Below are 19612 nucleotides of genomic sequence, written 5' to 3'. Positions count from 1 at the left end.
GTGATTGGCTGGGAGGATGTAATGATGTAATATTAACCTACATGATTGGCTAGACTGTAAAAGAAAGGAAAATATATTCTATTGAACTTCTATTGACCCTTTTTTCTATGATCGATATATATAGTTATTGAATTATCGTCCAGCACTAGGTGGACACACACCGTGAATCAGCTCTGAAGAGCCAGATGAAGACCAGAACCAGCAGAGTCCAGACCCTGGTCCGGTCCTCGTCTCCTCAGGTTGTCGTCCTGAACCAAACCTTCCTGGAACCCTTGAAGCAGGTTGATCCACGGTTCTTCTCTTCGGCTGCCTTCTGCCCTTCAGCTAACGGACCTTCAGGATGAGCACATGAAGCACTTCCTGTCTGGGGGGGGTAGAGCTTCATCTTCTCCGGGTCCAAACATCCGGGTCTTCCAGGTCCAGAAGCAGCGCAGCGGCCCAAATCATCATGCCACCTCCACCGTGCTCCAGGATGTTCTGCTTCTGAAGCGCTGCTGGTTTTAGACCTGCTGTAACCGGACCCTCAGCTCCACAGAACGTTTGCCTGAACATACTGGGGGTCATCAGGATGATTTCTGGTAAATGTGAGCCGGGCCTCTGTCTTTGTTGGGTCAGCGGTGGTTCTGGAACTTTACCACGGAGGCCATTTTTCTTTCTTTTTGCTGAATCGTGACCTTTGACCTTAACCGAGGCACTGAGGCCAGCAGAACTTCAGGTATTGTTCTAGGTTCTTCTGGGACCTCCTGGATGATCTGTTCCTCTTGCAGTGGTTCTGGTCTGTTGGACTCTCCTGGGAAGGTTCTCCTTTGTTCCATGTTTGAGTTCTCTGGATGGTCCCTAGGAACCCACTAAACATCCAGAAGTGTTCACATGAAGGTTCCATGAGCTTCATTGTGACGTTGCTCCATCGTCTGCAGCGCTAACAGCTCCAGCTCTTCTGGGAAGGCGGCCCACCCACGAGGTTCTGCGGTGTTCCTGGGAGGTTTGGACCTTTGCTCCATTTGTGAGGTCAGACACTGATGTTGGACGACAGGACCTGACCCTCAGTCACACAAACACTGGACCTCAGCTGGGTTTCTCCAGAACCGGTGACGTTACCTTACTGCTGCTGAAGGGTCCAAACCTTCTGCCCTGTTCTGGTGTTCTGCTCTACAGAACGCTGAATTAGACCCAAAACAACGCTGTGTTCATCCGGTACCAACACAACGGTACCGGGTATCAATGTGTGGGACTCGTAACATCCAGAACCACACAGAGAAGCTGTCCCTTTTGTGTCCTCGCGCCTGGTGGCGTGTGGGGAGAGATTCTTACCTTTCCTTCAGGATGAACAGAGCTCCCAGCTGGATGAGGACCGTAGAGGCAAAGACCGCCAGAACCTCCAGCCTTTCAAACCTGGACAGGAGGAGACATCATGTGACCAATCCATGGAGGAGAAAATTAATTATAAAGCTGTCATCACCCTAGAATAAATAGATCTGGGCCACACCATGTAAAAATCCAACAGTACTGCATATACACTATTCACCTGGTACGACATCCTTTTTCTCTACATATAAAATGTCTTGGTCTGCTCCTACATTCCTGAGAGTTACTTATATTTATGTCTCTTTTTTGTCTTCTGTTTTTACTCGGATGCTTGCAATAAAAATTTCCCTTAAACGGAAGACAATAAAGTCCAAGTTATGAATAATATTCTCAATAAATCCTTTATCAGAAGTTAAGCGAGTGAAAAGAAGCTGAGGATGAAGTAATGTCTTAATGCTCAGTGCCAGTAAAACAGGAGCTGCAGTGACTGACTCAGACCGACATGCAGCGAGTTACTGTAGTCCAGCAGTGCTCCTTATCATGCCATTAACATCTCCTCCCAGGGCTTTACCAACTAAGTTAATACTGCTGAAAACCTGGTTGGTAAAGACTAATTCTCACCACTTTCTCTAACCTTTCCAACCTGAGAAGCATTAGGCCCTGGGGTCCTTGTTAGGAGTCAAAAAGCCAAAATCAGTAGAAGGACAATGTAAAGGTAATGATATCTGAAGAAAATGTATCTGATCTTGTTTTTAAACTGACTTTAATCTAAAAAAAACACAAAATGCATAATTATATCTTCTGCAAATGGAGCAAAGAGACTAAATATAGCAAATTAAGAGCAGGGCACCAAAGACGGACCCCTGAGGAACCCCACAGGTGAGAGGAGCTGCAGAGAAAGAACTATCCCCTAACTATAGAAATGTCCATTTATCAGGTCTCATTGCACAAGTCTAGAGCAGTCCTTTAATAATAATGATAATAATAATAATAATAATAATAATAATAATAACTAAATGGTTATTTAAGGATGGTATTGTGAGCCACAGCAGGCTGCCAACAGTCAGGAGAGGCATTAACTCTTAAATTAGATTTACTACTGTCATTGTCTATACAGGCTTATCTATAGCTTGTCTATACAAGTGAAGGGGGGGGGGCTGCTTTTCTCCAGCAGTCACTGGGTGGGAGGCCGGGTCCACCACAGAGACATGCAGGACCAACACACCATCCACCCATTTCTCCATTGAGACAAAGCAGTTAACCCAACAGTTAACCTACCACAGTTAACCTAACACAGACAAAGCAGTTAACCTACCACAGTTAACCTAACACAGTTAACCTAACACAGTTAACCTAACACAGTTAACCTAACACAGTTAACCTACCACAGTTAACCTAACACAGTTAACATAACACAGTTAACCTACCACAGTTAACCTAACACAGTTAACCTAACACAGTTAACCTAACACAGTTAACCTAACACAGTTAACCTAACCGCCATGCTGTTGGACTGTGGGGGAGTCAGAGAACCCTGTGAGAACCCAGGCAGGCACAGGGAGAACATGCAAAGAGCCCAGGACCTTCTGGATGTCACCAGAGCCGATCACTGCCCATCAGCAGCCATGATTTTAAACCCGACCACAGCTTTCCACCAAGGGTGGCGACTGAAGCTCCACGGAGTGATTAACGGAGAGAAGGCAGCTCTGACACCCCTCCATCGTCTGAAATCACAGCTTTTCATGACGAGGCCGGAATACAGACGCTCCAAAAGCGTGTGAGGAAAGCTGAGATGGTGTAAACTGTTTACCCAGCCTCACAGATATGCGTCTAACTGATGGGAATAATAAGGGGCTGTATGAAGCGCCGCCTGTCAGTCGCTGTGGGGAGAAGAACCTGGACTCAGTTCAGGACGTGTCCAGAATCTCTGAGAGCGAGCAGACGTTGGCTGCAGGAACCCAAACATCCCGGCATTAAGTCTTGGAAACGGCCTCCAACTTGGCTGCAGAAGAAAGCGTCATTCGGTTACAGCGGTTGCCGACCTTTGACCTCCTCATACAGTAAGCGGCTTAGTGAGCGCTGAGCTGAGCTAACGGGGTTGAACTCGACACTGACTGTAATCTAATAGCCCGCGTGGTTGCACCGCACTAAGACGCCAGTGTTTGTGCTCAGTGAGGCGTTCTCTGGAGGAGCGCTGAAGGAGCACGGACAGAAAGAGACACGCAGCAAACGCAGACGCGCAGCAATCGCAGACATGCAGCAAACGCAGACATGCAGCAAACGCAGACGTGCAGCAGGAGATGAGACTGGACCCGGCCAGGACCCAGGCCTGGTTTAGTGGAGCAGCCTGGTCCATTCAGCTGGCTTTACAGCTGCAGCAGGGAGTTCTGTGGAACCCGTGGACCTGAAAACATGAACCATCACACCTTCAGGTCCTTCCCTCTGGCTCTCTGCTGCAGCCCCCCGCGAAACAGCAGTGAGAATGCTTTCCTGTAGAATGATTTAGGAAAAGATGGAGAAGATCTTTGAAGAAGAGACAAAAAACTAGCTGAAATGAAATAAAATAACCAACATTAAAAACAGCTGAAGGATGTTAGGAAAAAGCTCAACTAGTTGAAGATAGTTGAAGTATATTTGAAAGTTAGTATTAGTAGTTGTAGTAGTAGTATCAGTAGTAGTACTATCAGTAGTAGTAGTAGTATCAATAGTAGTATCATTAGTAGTAGTAGTATCATTGGTAGTAGTAGTAGTAGTAGTAATAGTAGTGGTAGTATCAGCAGTAGTATCAGGAGTATCAGTTTTTAAAGAATTTGAAGGAATTTGAAGAATTTGAAAAAAATTGAAGAATTTGAGGAATTGTAGTTGTAGTAGTAGTATCAGTAGTAGTATAAGCAGTAGTAGTAGTATAAGCAGTAGTAGTATCAGTAGTAGTAGTTGTTGTATCAGTAGTAGTAGTAATATCAGTAGTAGCAGTAGCAGCAGTACTAGTATCATTAGTAGCAGTAGTAGTAGTAGTATCAGTAGTAGTAGTAGTAGTAGTAGTAGTAGTAGCAGTATCAGTAGTATCAGTATTTGTTTCAGTAGTAGTAAGTAGTAGTAACTATGTGAAATCCAAAAAGTGACAGAAAAATGACACATGCCTGATAATCACTGGCAAATTTAAAAATATTAAGAGGAAGTGACTCTGCAAATTTCAGATTCCTACGTTCATCACAGCTCCTGCAATGGGTGTCAAAAGGTGCCATTCTAAGCAAAGGGAGCCTGTCCCTGACCTGTAGTAACCTCTGGCCAGCAGAGTTCTGTTGTCATGGAAACTCACTCACGCCTGCTGGTGTCCGTCTACTGCAGGCTGAGACTTTGGCTCAGAAGTGCTCCCATTGGAATAAAATGGCATTACTTTGCCTCAAACAACTCTGGATTTTTCATCAACCGTTAGGGCTAGAGACGTAATTTTTTCTGCGTTTATTTCGGAACGGATAGGGGAACAAGACAAACTATGGGTTTTTGCTTGAAATATTTTAATGTGGGCACAAAAAATCATGAAATAAAGGGCAATATTGACGAAAAAGCAGAAATCCTCTAAAAATGGTCCCGAACAAATCGCTCTAGCTGAAAAAGTATAAGAGATATCAAAATAATTCTTTCAGAGTGAGTATCAGCAGGCTTTTGAGGACTGTGGTGCTAATTTTTATGTTTGTACAAAAATCGGTGTAGGCATGGTGACGATGTAAAAAAGTGCATCATTTAGAAGGATGCAGGTCCAAAGCGTTTTCAGGATTTTGCACATTCGCTACTCCCGAACAAATTGTTCCTGCGGCAAATCCGTATCAGTTATCGAGAAAATTCCTTTTTTGTGAGTGGCAGAAGGGTCTGAACATGAATGTGTGAAAGTGTCATTCCTGTACCTCAAACGGTTTAGGGGTAGCGATGATGTGAAAACATGTGTCGCTTGGGAATGTCAGGTGTGATTTTTTACCACACCTCCATAGAAAATCAATGGAGAGCTTTTAGGCTTCGTGGTGCTCTGGGGTGATTTGCAAAAAAACTATAAATCCCACACCAATGATGGTTACATTTCCAGAATCCAGACAAAAATTCCTATGTTTTGATGTATAATTTATGTGAATATAGTGAAAATTGAGCGAGTGAGAAGTTTTTCAGAGAAGGAAAATCTATAGGAACGGCAGAGTGGCCACTCTAAATTAACTCCCTAGCAACCATAGCAACGCATTAATTTTTCTGAATTTTATGAAAATGCAAAATTATTTTAAGGAGGAACTATATGAAAATGGTAGAAGATATGAAAAAGCTGAAGTAGCTGAAGATAGCTGAAGGTTATTTGAAGATTTTAAAAGTTGAATGATGTTTCTAGCTGAAAGTAGGCTGAAGCAGTAAGCTGTCAAAAAGCTGAAACATTTGAAAAATTTGAAGGATTCTCCATTCATTTGAATGAGAGCAAAAAAAAACTTCACAAAAAGTTGAATATTTTAAATATTATAAAAGTTATAATTACCAAAAGTCATAGCAGTAATGTCCTGAAAGAGCAGAACGTTTTGATACGAAAATTGTTTCAATCGGTTGTTGCAAAAGTATGCAGGAGTAGTTAGATGCCGAAAAACGTATGGAATAATAATCAAGACCTGAAGGAACTTAATAAGTGAGAATGCTGTAGCATTCTCACTTGATGAGTCTGTGTTCATGATTAAGCGACACAGGAATGAACTGAGTTCTTGAATTTATGCATTTCTATATAACTAGATGAATTTGAGCCGGCTGTGTTAAGCACCGCTATGTGGCAGTAGTGGTTAAAAAAATTTGCTGAATGGGCGCGCTATATACGGAGGACTTAGTCCTCGATGCGGTTGACCCGGGTTCGAATCCGACCCGCGGTCCTTTGCCGCATGTCTCTCCCCCTCTTCCACCCAAGAAACATCCTGATATTCTGCATTGTTGATGGCTTTGCAGCAATCCCTCATGATGAGCATGCACGTGGCGACAGTGGAGAGGAAAACTCCCCTTTAACAGGGAGGAGAACCTCCAGCAGAACCAGAACCAGGTTCAGTGTGAACGCTCATCTGCCAAAGAGGAGGATCAAGGAGTACTTTCTATGGTAGAGAGACGTCAACAGCTAAGGGCAGACTAGCTCCATCTAGAAAAGAAGCACAGCTAGGTTGTTCTATGTCAGTGTAAAAGCAAATCTGTCAGATTTTGCATCTTCATGGAGAACAAATGTAGCCTTCATGGTTTTGTGACTTAATTCCGACAAATAAAAAGCTAAATATGAATAAAACTGCATTGTGTTAACGCTGCCATGCTGCAGCGCTCTGACTGCAGCCTAGCAGAGGAAAACTCTGCTGAATGGACCAATTAGACGCTCTGAGGCCTAGATGGAGGTCATACCGTGAGAGGAAGCTGTGTGACGCCACAAAAGAGCTTTTTGTTGAGCCTGTGGGTGTGGGCATGCTGAAGGGCCGGGCCCCTGAGCCGCAGCACAGCCACGGTGCAGGTTAACAGGCCGTCTGTGTCACTTTACAGCTATGCAGCGTGGACACTGTAGATGACTCCCGTAGAAACTCCCACAAAGAGCCCATTGTCTGTGTGGATTGGCCGCACGCTGCGAGGGCAGAGGTCACGCTCTGCCCTGCCTGCGGCTAATCCGTACGGACACGGCGTAGAAAAAGCTCCAATCGGCTCGTACCGGCGTGTTTATGAATAAACCCGGCCTTCAGCGGCGCTGAGATCTGGGAGGAAAATTCACTGGGAGGATCAAAGTGACACCGCAGACATTTCATCCGCTCTAATTAATCATCATCAGATTGGTGTTGACGATTTTAGGAAAACACAATTAGAGCTGCCGCCTCATATTGAGTGTGACAGCTCTGTCACACCACAGCGACGCCTTCATGACAAGCCCGTAACAGCTGGGAGGTCTTAACCGCTTTTCACACTCTGCTCGCTGCAAACAGCTCCACGCATCGCTCTGCTTCCTCTGGCTGGTTACACGCACCCCCACAGAGACTTCCCTGGGATCCCCCCCCCAGCGGGATGGGCCAAGGGAAAGGAGGAGATCCCAGAATGCATCCTGATCAGATGCCCAAAGCGCCTCTGCTGACTCCTTTGAGGGACAATAGATCCCCACGGGTCTGGGAACGCCTTGGGAAGACCCCGAATGAGCTGGAGGATGTTCCTGAGGAGGAGGTGGAGGAGGAAGAGGAGGAGGAGGAGGTGTTCTGGGGTTCCTCCTGGACCTGTTGGCCCCACGCTGCAAAAACTGAACTGAAAATAAGTAAAGTTGTCTTGAAATTAGTGTATCTGTCCTTTATCTGAGCAGGTAAATAAGAAAAATGGAATAGGATTTTTGCATTTAAAAGAGGAGCAACTCATCTCCATCATCTTATTTCAAGTGAATATATCTAATGATTTCATTTTAGGGTTAAACCACTTCATTCCATTGGCAGATCATCTTATTTACCTGTTCAAATCATGGAAAATCCCCTCATTTCAAGAAAAAGTAACTTATTTTTAGTTCAGTTGTTGCAGTGTACAACCCGATCTTGGCTAAGAGGAAGACGACGGATGGATGATGGATAAATGGACAGATGGATGGATGATGATTTAACAGTGAATATTTCCTAAACTGAGCAGTAATGTGGACCTTGGTCAGGTCTGAAACTGATTCCTGTGACCTTCCTCTCAGTGACTTCCCAGCCTTTACTGTGACACTTCCAGTAAAACGAAAGGAACCAGATGTGACCTGATTTAAAGGATCATGACTGTTAATGCCTTTTCACATTGAGATCCTCCAGTTGTGCTCTATATATAAAGGCACCAGCAATGTTTAGGTCTGAATTGCTGGTTAATCTACCCCCCCCCCCTCCCCCACCTCTGCTCTGAACTGCGTCTCAGAGCAAGTTGTTCTGGTGCCGTCTCTTTAAATCTACAGGAGGTACTTCACACCCTGCCCACACGATGCTTTCTGTGGGTTAATGCATCCAACAAACATTTTCACGGGTCCACTTGTAGCTTCAGCATCTTTCAGGGTCAGGAAGCACTGCTCTAAGCCACGGGTCACCACCACGGTGCCACCACCACTCTCCGTTTCAGAGAGGTTACCGACCCCCGGTCTAAAAAACCTGCAGCTTCACTAAACCACAGCTGGTAACCGTAAATGGATCAGACTAATTCCTGGGAAGACGGGTTCTGTTGCTGCAGGGCTTAAATGGAGCTGCTGGTTCCTGGAAGACCATCAGGACCCACAACAGCCCCTACACACAGAGTCGGGCTTTATTAGACTCAAGTGGAGCTGAAAAGCACATTTCAACTGTGTCACTGCTCCTCCAAACCCCGGGGTCTGAGGTCGCCTCTCAGCAGCGATCGTCCTCCTCCTCCTGCTGCGTACAGGTGTGAGTTAACGAAGAGAGGACATCAGACCTTTCCTTAAATTACATCTGAACCAGAACCTGTAAATGGGTGTAAATAGTTTCCCCCCAGCTTCCTACCAGTTGTTTAACTTGATTTATTTTGTCTGTAGATGAATTAAATCAGAAATAAATGGGCTCCAACAGACTGAGCCTGAAGAGCGAACTCACCCGAACGAGTAGACCTGACTGGGCTTCTTCATCGTCACCCAGGAGCTGATGAGACAGGTGATCAGACTGCAGGTGAGAGGAGGAGGACAAGTTAAAGAGAGCGGAGAGGAAGGGTGATGGCAGGGAGAGAAGAGACCAGGTGACTGATGGGGGGGCGGAGGGCCACAGATGAGAGACGAGCAAATAGAAGGAGTCAGTGATGGACAGGTGGCCGATGAAGGTCCAGAAACAACCCAGAGGGTCAGCTGGAGTTCACGGCTGTGACCCTGCTACCATCTCTCCATGAGGAAACACCAACCGTCTCCCAAAGCAGCTCCTCCAGCCATATTAACCCGCGTTAGTACCGTCATGTGTTAATAAGCGGCGCTCAGAGCTCACCTGAACAGGTCAAAGATGGTCAGGTATGTGTAGGCAGTCAGCGCTGGAACGACAGGGAGACACAGAAACCATCAGTGGTGAAATGATGCCTGGCATGGAGCAGATTCTACACAGTCAGCAGGTTTTATCCAAAACTGAATGAGACGTTTACCGTTAGACAGAGGAGTGATCATATCATAACACCACAGAGTTATCAGACCTTAATGTTACTGCTGAATTAAAGCATTTCTGCAGCGCAGAACACAACAGGGTAGATCCGCCTTTCAGTACCAGGTTGGTTTCTGTGGCTTTAATTAACCCATCGTTTGCTTTTTGACTTTCTCTGGTTATATTGGACTGTTATTAATATCTGTTAGACCATCGTCACAATTAAGCTGAACAGGAACAGATCTGTAAGAGTGAAAACGGGTTTAGTAAATCTGTGTCTATTTAAGACTTTCTGAAATAGCAGAAACACCCTGGAACCGTCATCACAGCGAAGGAACGTTTTAACGCCACTTCACCAGGTTCTATGGGCCAGGATGTGAAACATTGGCTCCAGATGCACTTTATCCTGGAACTATCCTGCAAAGTTACTTTATTATCCTGCAACGTTACTTCATTATCCTGCAAAGTTACTTTATTATCCTGCAACGTTACTTTATTATCCTGCAACGTTACTTTATTATCCTGCAAAGTTACTTTATTATCCTGCAAAGTTACTTCATTATCCTGCAACGTTACTTCATTATCCTGCAACGTTACTTCATTATCCTGCAAAGTTACTTCATTATCCTGCAAAGTTACTTTATTATCCTGCAAAGTTACTTTATTATCCTGCAACGTTACTTCATTATCCTGCAAAGTTACTTCATTATCCTGCAAAGTTACTTCATTATCCTGCAACGTTACTTCATTATCCTGCAACGTTACTTCATTATCCTGCAAAGTTACTTTATTGTCCTGCAAAGTTACTTTATTATCCTGCAAAGTTACTTTATTATCATGCAAAGTTACTTAAATTATCCTGCAAAGTTACTTTATTATCCTGCAAAGTCACTTTATTTATCCTGCAAAGTTACTTTATTATAACTTTTTTATTATCCAATCAACTGGTTTCCTTATATAGGACATTTTTGACCAATCTGCATAATCTGACCCAATCTGTATAATATGATTGAACTTGACTTTGTAAAGTGCCTTGAGATGACATGTTTCATGATTTGGCGCTATATAAATAAATTGAATTAAATTGAATCCTGCAACGTTACTTTATTTATCCTGCAAAGTTACTTTATTATCCTGCAAAGTTACTTTATTATCCTGCAAAGTTACTTTATTTATCCTGCAAAATTACTTTATTTATCCTGCAAAGTTACTTTATTATCCTGCAAAGTTACTTTATTATCCTGCAACGTTACTTTATTATCCTGCAACGTTACTTTATTATCCTGCAACGTTACTTTATTATCCTGCAACGTTACTTCATTATCCTGCAAAGTTACTTTATTTATCCTGCAAAGTTACTTTATTTATCCTGCAAAGTTACTTCATTATCCTGCAAAGTTACTTTATTGTCCTGCAAAGTTACTTTATTATCCTGCAAAGTTACTTCATTATATTGCAAAGTTACTTAAATTATCCTGAAAAGTTACTTAAATTATCCTGCAAAGTTACTGTATTATCCTGCAAAGTTACTTTATTTATCCTGCAACGTTACTTTATTTATCCTGCAACGTTACTTTATTTATCCTGCAACGTTACTTTATTATCCTGCAACGTTACTTTATTATCCTGCAACGTTACTTTATTGCCCTGCAAAGTTACTTTATTGTCCTGCAAAGTTACTTCATTATCCTGCAAAGTTACTTTATTATCCTGCAAAGTTACTTTATTTATCCTGCAACCTTACTTTATTATCCTGCAACGTTACTTCATTATCCTGCAAAGTTACTTAAATTATCCTGCAAAGTTACTTTATTATCTTGCAAAGTTACTTAAATTATCCTGCAAAGTTACTTTATTATCCTGCAAAGTTACTTTATTTATCCTGCAAAGTTACTTTATTTATCCTGCAACGTTACTTTATTGTCCTGCAAAGTTACTTTATTATCCTGCAAAGTTACTTTATTATCCTGCAACGTTACTTTATTGTCCTGCAAAGTTACTTTATTGTCCTGCAAAGTTACTTTATTCTGAAATCTACTGCAATTCACTGAAATTCTCAAGCTGTATGCAAACGAAATTTCGTTCTGTACGCACTCTGTGCATACAATATGACAATAATGTTTGTCTAAGTCTAAGTCTAAGTTCAACGTTTCAGGTCTCATTCCTATGACACCAGCATGAAGCATCAACAAGCTGCAGGCTGGATGTAAAGGTTGGGTTTATGACGTCTCTCCTCAGCAACACGCTGTGGATCACTTCTGGTTCCTGGGAACCTTTCCAGGGACCTGAGGTGGTCCTCACACACTGACACTGTTCTGCAGGAGCTCCAGCAGAGAGTGGAGGTCCAGAACTTCTGAGGTCCTCCAGGGTGTAGTGAAGGAAACCAGGACAGATCAGAGCTGGAGATGTTTAGTTTTTAATAAGGAGTAGCCACAGCGGTCCAGGTTGGAGGTGAGTGTGTCAGAGGGACAGCTAGGACTGCAGATGCTGAGGCTTGGTGTGAACAGAGGAGGAGATCCAACGTGACAGGAAGACATTTATGTTCCAGACGAGGTTTGCATGTTCAGCTTGGAGAAATATGGAGCGACAACAACTTCTACTTCTAGGAAGAACTTCAGAAGGTGGGATTCAGCCCAACGTCAATCTTTAATGTTTATATCTCTTGAACTAAATCTGTGCCTCAGCTTCTTTTGCCAGGTCAGCAGATTCAAAGCTGGAGGGCAGAACCAGACCTCAGGTTCTCTGACTGTTACAGACGGCTCTCAGCTGCTGAACCGGTACCCAGAGACCTTCTGGGCTGCAAACTGAACCAGACCTGGAAACTTTTCCTGAGTCAGTTACTAGAGAGCAGCCGGTGCAGCAGGAAGGCTGACGGGCCGGTTAGCTAGTAAACCAGTCAGTCCAAACCAGTCTGACACCAGCCCGTCCATCTGTCAATCCTTCAGCCGTCAGTCTGGCCAAACGTCCGTCTTCCGGCCGTCTGTCTGTCTTAATGCCGGCCAACCAGCTTTCTGTAATCAGGCTGTGCCGCGGGGGGAGAGGAGGCAGGATTAGAGCGGCTTTGTGCTGAGAGGAACATTTTGTTTCCCCACTAAAAGAGTCCATGTTGGCCAACCTGACGCCCTGTAATCCTCCTGACAGAGAGGCCCGCGGCACAGACCCACAGACAGACAGCGGGGGGGGGCACATCGACAGCCTGGGAGGAGACAGACAGATAGATGGATGGAAACATCACGGCAGATAGACGGGTACAGACAGACAGAGAGAGGTGAGAAGGCAGAAGAGAGGATGACGGACATGTGGACGGACAAACTGACAGAGGAGAAGTGAATGAGTGAGAAAGAGTCCAGTTAACAGACGGAGACGAGAGGCAGACTGTGAGGAGGGACAGATCCGGGAGACCAGCAGGAAAAACTAACACAGAGCAAACTCTGAACACTGCTTTACTGCTGGGAACGTCTGCATAACCTCCATGTTGAGAGTAGAGAACCGGTTCTAATGAATGGACCTGAGTCTCAGCTTATTGACTGCTAGCAAGCTAATAATTACTATTAGCATGTAATAACAGTTAGCATGCTAATAACTACTATTAGCATGCTAATAACAGTTAGCATGCTAATAACTGTTAGCATGCTAATAACTGTTATTAACATGCTAACAATTATAACTGTTATTAGCATGCTAACAACTTATTTATAACAGTTATAACTGTTATTAGCATGCAGTTAGCATGCTATATCAGTTAGCATGCTAATAACTACTATTAGCATGCTAACTGATATAGCATGCTAACTGCATGCTAATAACAGTTATAACTGTTATAAATAAGTTGTTAGCATGCTAACTTCATTCTAACAGTTATAACTGCTATTAATAACAGTTATTAGTAGGCTAACATCAGTTATTGGCATGCTAACATCAGTTATTAGCATGCTAACAAACATCATCAGGGTTTTTCTGACGGACGACTGTTAATGGTGTAGCTCCTCAGGGTTCAGTCCTCGGTCCACTTCCCGTTATGTACTTCTCCTTGGTAAAAGTATTAAGCAGCAATGACTGAATGGTGAAGTGGATAAAAATCATCTATATGCTTCCATAAAGCTTAAAATAATCAACCAATAAGGTCCAGAGGCCTGTAAATATTATGTAAAAGACAATGATTATAAGATTATAAAATGATTATGTAAAAAAATTCTACTACAAGATGGGAAAATCAGGATGAGTTCAGCTCCACTGCAGGCCTGTATTCTCTCTTCTTTTTCGGTACTTTCTTTTCAATATTTCTTGCTAAACTTATTCAAAAACAAATTCTAGCTTTTGGCAGGATTCTACCAATAAAAGATCAGTCATTGGTCAAAGGTTTAACAGAGCTCTGCTACTTTGATATTGATGCCATTTGCACCTCCACATTAGCCAAATGAAAAACCATTTACAACTACAAACTATTGAAAATCTGCCATATTATAAAAACCAAACCTCTGATCTGCAAGACTGTTAAGACAGTTATGTTAAATATCATAACACTAAGTTTGTCTAAGTTGGTCATTTATGATCTCAGTGATGCTGCAGGGAAATTAAACCTGGCAGGTCGTCACAAACCAGTTGATGAGCAGCTTTTAACATACAGTTATGTATATTCCCACTGCTGGAGGTGAAAATGATGAATTTCTATAACCTGCAACCCGTCGGGCAGGTCCAGTTCTGGAGAACATTTGTTCTGAAACCGTTTGATGCTCCCTGGCTCCAACACCTGCAGGGTTCAGCGCTGCAGAGAGCTGCTAACGAGGCGTTTATTTGATTCAGGCGTTAGGAGAGATGCCTCTAAAAGCTCTGAAGTTACATGCAGCCGCTTTAAAAACTAAGTTAAAAGATGGAAAAACAGTGAGATCTAAACTCTATGTAGCTTTTAGCTGTAATAATGCAACACATTTAACATATTACCATTTGAACTGAAACTATGCACAGGGTTGTTTGCTAAAACTGAATCTCATTCAATGAGATAAAAAGTATTTATTACAGCTTCAACAACCAGGACTGTTTTTTTTATTATTGGTTAAAATAATTATTGTACTGCTGAAACTAAAATTGCTGCTGTAAAGCAAATCCTTGATGTTTTAGGGCAGGGGTGTCAAACATATGGCCCGCGGGCCGGTTCCGGCTCCTTTTTTTTTTCTTTCTTTTTTTCCCCCAGTGTCCTGTCTGGCAATGTGGCAATAAGAATTGTTGTCTTAACGCCAAAAAGAGCTCATCAGATTTGACTTTCACAAGTGGAGCAGTACTGCTTTTGCCATAGTGCTCCGCTTGATTTATGAATGTGAATAGTTTTATTATGATTCATGCGGGGAATATCTCAAATGATATGGACACTACAATGGGAAAGTAGGAGAGGAAAGGAAGAACAAGAAGAAAAGAAAAGGTGAAAGAAAGAGGAGATAAAAGGAAGAGAATGATAAAACAATTATTGAAAAAAACATGTACTTCGTTTAATTGAAAATATGCAGTTCCTATATTGTCCACGAGGGGCGCTGTGTTTTAATCAGCAGATGGCAGCACTGAGCTTCAGATGTGGAAAATTGATTTTAAATCATTTCTTAATTTTTATCTGTTTGATGTATTTTGTCATGCAGGACAGTGTTTTTAAGTTCCAAAAAATTTGTATAATTGTTTTTCAACATTGTACAATCACTGTGATCAGTTCTTATGCATAATGCACAAGTAAATGTTTAACTGAGTAATAATATTGTTGAAATTGCACATACTTTTCTTAAAAACGCTGAGGTTATTCATGATATATTGTGTAAAAGTGAAATTTATTTAATATAAAAATCAACAACAAGTCCACTTTTATTAGTTTTATTTAATCTTGTAGTGAGTTAACTCATGTGGCCCTCTTGAGATCAGATTAAGCTGAATGCGGCCCCTAAACCAAAATGAGTTTGACACCCCTGGTTTAGGGGAACTAAGCAGCATGACTTGCTTAGAGGACTGGTGTGTGCTGGTCTCCTGCAGCTTTTGGTCCGGCACACCTGAACCAGCATGAAATGAATCTCTACAGATCATCTGAACTGATTTATTAAACGGCGGGGACTTTACATGCTGAACTTTCTGGTTTTATGAGGCCAAAGCGGTCATAACCTGACATCTCAGAGAATCTGGCAGAAGATCCAAACCTCATCGGTCCTGATTCATCAACCGGCCTTACGCCTCCATGTTGTTCTGAGGCTGGTGTTTTGCTGCGTCCGCCTGTTATTTTGATACGCAGCAGCTCATGTCTCCACAGGGATCAATGAGCTTTGATGTCATTGTGTTGAATTAAAAGCTGCAGACAATAAAAGCAATAATAATACAAACGCTGACATCACAGTGACCCTGAAACAAGCCGGGGCCGAATCAATGGACGGGCTGAAATTTCCCCTCGCTGTGCTCGGATAGTTTTACATACATACACCCCCCCCCCCCCCCCCCCCCATTCCCCCCAGCTCAGTTTCTTCATAAGTCTCCAGCTTACAAACACTGACACCCAGAGGACGAGTGGAAGTGACACCGGAGCAACAAACAGCCGGCGAGACGCTCGTCATCCACCACAGATGGACAGAAACTAAACAGGAAACACTCTCCATGCTGTCCACACACCCAAACACAACAAAAACTGCATCTTTGTCCCCAGAGACGGTCGATGGAGAGAAGTTCAGTCAAACCTACCCTATCCTCCACGTTCTGAGCCCTGACGACTCATTTTATACATTTCCCCCAAAGTCTGCTTCCTGTAGAGCAGCCAACTACTAGAATGGGAGTAAAATAATGTTCAGTAATTAAAGGGGAGGAGAGAAGCAGGAGGATGAATATTTAATGGCATCTGCACATGAGCAGCCCAAACACATCCAGGGACAAGTAAAGAAAACTCAGAGAGCAAAGCAGCGAACAAATGTCCACCTGGTCCTGATGAGGACGTTTATTCATCAGGGCCACCTCGCCCAGATCTGCTGCTTTAAGCTGAACGCAGCCGATCAACCAAGAGCTTCACCATCCATCAGGGAGGAGAAATTAATACTAATTATTATTATTACTACAGAGGAAAGATGATCAGGAGAATTCCTCCTGTGCAAACGGCAGCAGACTTTACCAGGTTGTTGTCGCACTGAGGTCAGAATATGACGGAAAGCATCTGAACCTGAAGGTCCAGGAGATAAAGTTTTATTTTTAGAGCAGGAGTTGCTTCACTGAGGGTTTGACCACATCCGGTATGGTTGTCAGAATCAATCAAATAATACTTATAATCAATAAATGATATAATCAATAGTCAATGATACTCCAACGATGCTTTAAAATCGATATAAACGGACGTGCTCACATTTGTTCTGGTAATAATAAATAGGCTGATCAATGGTGAAGCAACCCTTTGTTTAGTGTTAAAGCCACTGGAGGCTGATAATACTAATATTGATAATGACGTCGGTTCTGGTGGAGCTGGACTGACCTTTGGACCAGACTGTGGACTACATTAGCATGGATGCTAACACAAAGTTAACTCTCCTACTATAAGTGTTATCTGCTCTACTGACACCTGAATGGTGTATTTCTCTCTGTGGGTTTTGCCCTAATAAAGGAAGTTACTCATATTGTAATTAATCTGTTTTTATAAGCAGGCCACGACTGGTTCAGATCTTGTGTTCTTGCCCCTCTGGCCATAAACAGGAGGAATCAGAAACCCGTGGGGGAGGGGGGGGGGGGGGGAGTGCTAGCCACAGCAAATAGAGGCTTAATGCCATCGGTTCCGGTAAACAGTAAAGCGAGCCCCGCGGCGTGGTGTCGGCTCAGCTCCTGTGATGTGCAGATGTAAACTAAAAGCTTCTATCGAACGCCTCAACTGCTGCGGTGACGACGATCCCCAAGGACGAGGAAGAGGAGGAGGAGGACGGGGATGAAGTGACGTCTGGACGTGAAGCAAACTGCTGATTGTTTGGAGAGAAACCTGAAACTGGAGCTGAAGGACGCACATCCAGACCCTACCTGTCCTGACAGAGCCTCTGGTGCCTGCAAACACACAGCAGGACGGATCACAACAGTCCCAGCAAACACCATGTTTTTCTGTCTTCACGCTGAAAAATGGACATTAAACACGCTGGAACCACACACACCTTCATCATGTCCTCCACAGTCGATGAGAAACCGGACCGAGGCCCTGCTGCTGCATCCATTTATGAGGCGACACAGAGACTCTGATGTCCGCGCGGGAATAAAGCAGCATCTGCCAGGGACACCTTAACCCCCCCCCCCCCCCCCCCACAACCCCCCCACACCCCCCAGAGCCATGACCTGCAACCCTGAAGCCCCCCGAGCTTGTTGGGATCAATGTTACATCATCCATTAAGACCAAACTACCGTCCTGGGTCCTGCTTTGTTAAAACTGCTCATGTTTAACAAAATGTCCCGTTTTCCAGTCAGGTTCCTCACCACAGTACAGAGAACGTAGAGAACATGGACCCGGTTCTGAAGTCCTTACACTAAGACTAAGAACGTAGAGAACATGGACCCGGTTCTGAAGTCCTTCCACTAAGACTAAGAACGTAGAGAACATGGACCCGGTTCTGAAGTCCTTCCACTAAGACTAAGAACGTAGAGAACATGGACCCGGTTCTGAAGTCCTTCCACTAAGACTAAGAACGTAGAGAACATGGACCCGGTTCTGAAGTCCTTCCACTAAGACTAAGAACGTAGAGAACATGGACCCGGTTCTGAAGTCCTCACTAAGACTAAGAACGTAGAGAACATGGACCCGGTTCTGAAGTCCTCACTAAGACTAAGAACGTAGAGAACATGGACCCGGTTCTGAAGTCCTTCCACTAAGACTAAGAACGTAGAGAACATGGACCCGGTTCTGAAGTCCTCACTAAGACTAAGAACGTAGAGAACATGGACCCGGTTCTGAAGTCCTTCCACTAAGACTAAGAACGTAGAGAACATGGACCCGGTTCTGAAGTCCTCACTAAGACTAAGAACGTAGAGAACATGGACCCGGTTCTGAAGTCCTCACTAAGACTAAGAACGTAGAGAACATGGACCCGGTTCTGAAGTCCTTCCACTAAGACTAAGAACGTAGAGAACATGGACCCGGTTCTGAAGTCCTTCCACTAAGACTAAGAACGTAGAGAACATGGACCCGGTTCTGAAGTCCTCACTAAGACTAAGAACATAGAGAACATGGACCCGGTTCTGAAGTCCTCACTAAGACTAAGAACGTAGAGAACATTGTTCCGGTTCTGAAGTCCTCACTAAGACTAAGAACGTAGAGAACATTGTTCCGGTTCTGAAGTCCTCACCACAGTACAGAGAACCTAGAGAACATGGACCCGGTTCTAAAGTCCTTCCACTAAGACTAAGAACGTAGAGAACATTGTTCCGGTTCTGAAGTCCTCACTAAGACTAAGAACGTAGAGAACATTGTTCCGGTTCTGAAGTCCTCACCACAGTACAGAGAACCTAGAGAACATGGACCCGGTTCTAAAGTCCTTCCACTAAGACTAAGAACGTAGAGAACATGGACCCGGTTCTGAAGTCCTCACTAAGACTAAGAACGTAGAGAACATGGACCCGGTTCTGAAGTCCTTCCAGTAAGACTAAGAACGTAGAGAACATGGACCCGGTTCTGAAGTCCTTCCACTAAGACTAAGAACGTAGAGAACATGGACCCGGTTCTAAAGTCCTTCCACTAAGACTAAGAACGTAGAGAACATGGACCCGGTTCTGAAGTCTTCACTAAGACTAAGAACGTAGAGAACATGGACCCGGTTCTGAAGTCCTCACTAAGACTAAGAACGTAGAGAACATGGACCCGGTTCTGAAGTCCTCACTAAGACTAAGAACGTAGAGAACATGGACCCGGTTCTGAAGTCCTTCCACTAAGACTAAGAATGTAGAGAACATGGACCCGGTTCTAAAGTCCTTCCACTAAGACTAAGAACGTAGAGAACATGGACCCGGTTCTGAAGTCCTCACTAAGACTAAGAACGTAGAGAACATGGACCCGGTTCTGAAGTCCTTCCAGTAAGACTAAGAACGTAGAGAACATGGACCCGGTTCTGAAGTCCTTCCACTAAGACTAAGAACGTAGAGAACATGGACCCGGTTCTAAAGTCCTTCCACTAAGACTAAGAACGTAGAGAACATGGACCCGGTTCTGAAGTCCTCACTAA

The 19612-nt window shown here is 43.7% G+C and overlaps 1 protein-coding gene across 1 annotated transcript in view; it reads right to left on the bottom strand.

Moving 5' to 3' along the window:
* LOC105922658 (zinc transporter 6) overlaps positions 1-19612 on the bottom strand; it is a 75526-nt gene that overhangs the window by 25315 nt on the left and 30599 nt on the right. Inside the window, exons 5-7 of the mRNA XM_036126315.1 lie at positions 9273-9315; positions 8895-8960; positions 1312-1392 (exon numbers count right to left, since the gene is read on the bottom strand). Of these exons, the coding sequence (XP_035982208.1) occupies positions 1312-1392; positions 8895-8960; positions 9273-9315 (190 nt within the window). The remainder of the gene's footprint in view (positions 1-1311; positions 1393-8894; positions 8961-9272; positions 9316-19612) is intronic.

The sequence above is a fragment of the Fundulus heteroclitus genome, chromosome 22, assembly GCF_011125445.2.
Source record: "Fundulus heteroclitus isolate FHET01 chromosome 22, MU-UCD_Fhet_4.1, whole genome shotgun sequence".
NCBI classification, from domain to species: domain Eukaryota; kingdom Metazoa; phylum Chordata; class Actinopteri; order Cyprinodontiformes; family Fundulidae; genus Fundulus; species Fundulus heteroclitus.
Note: the sequence above shows the minus strand (reverse complement) of the source record. Positions and strands in the feature narration are given on the sequence as shown.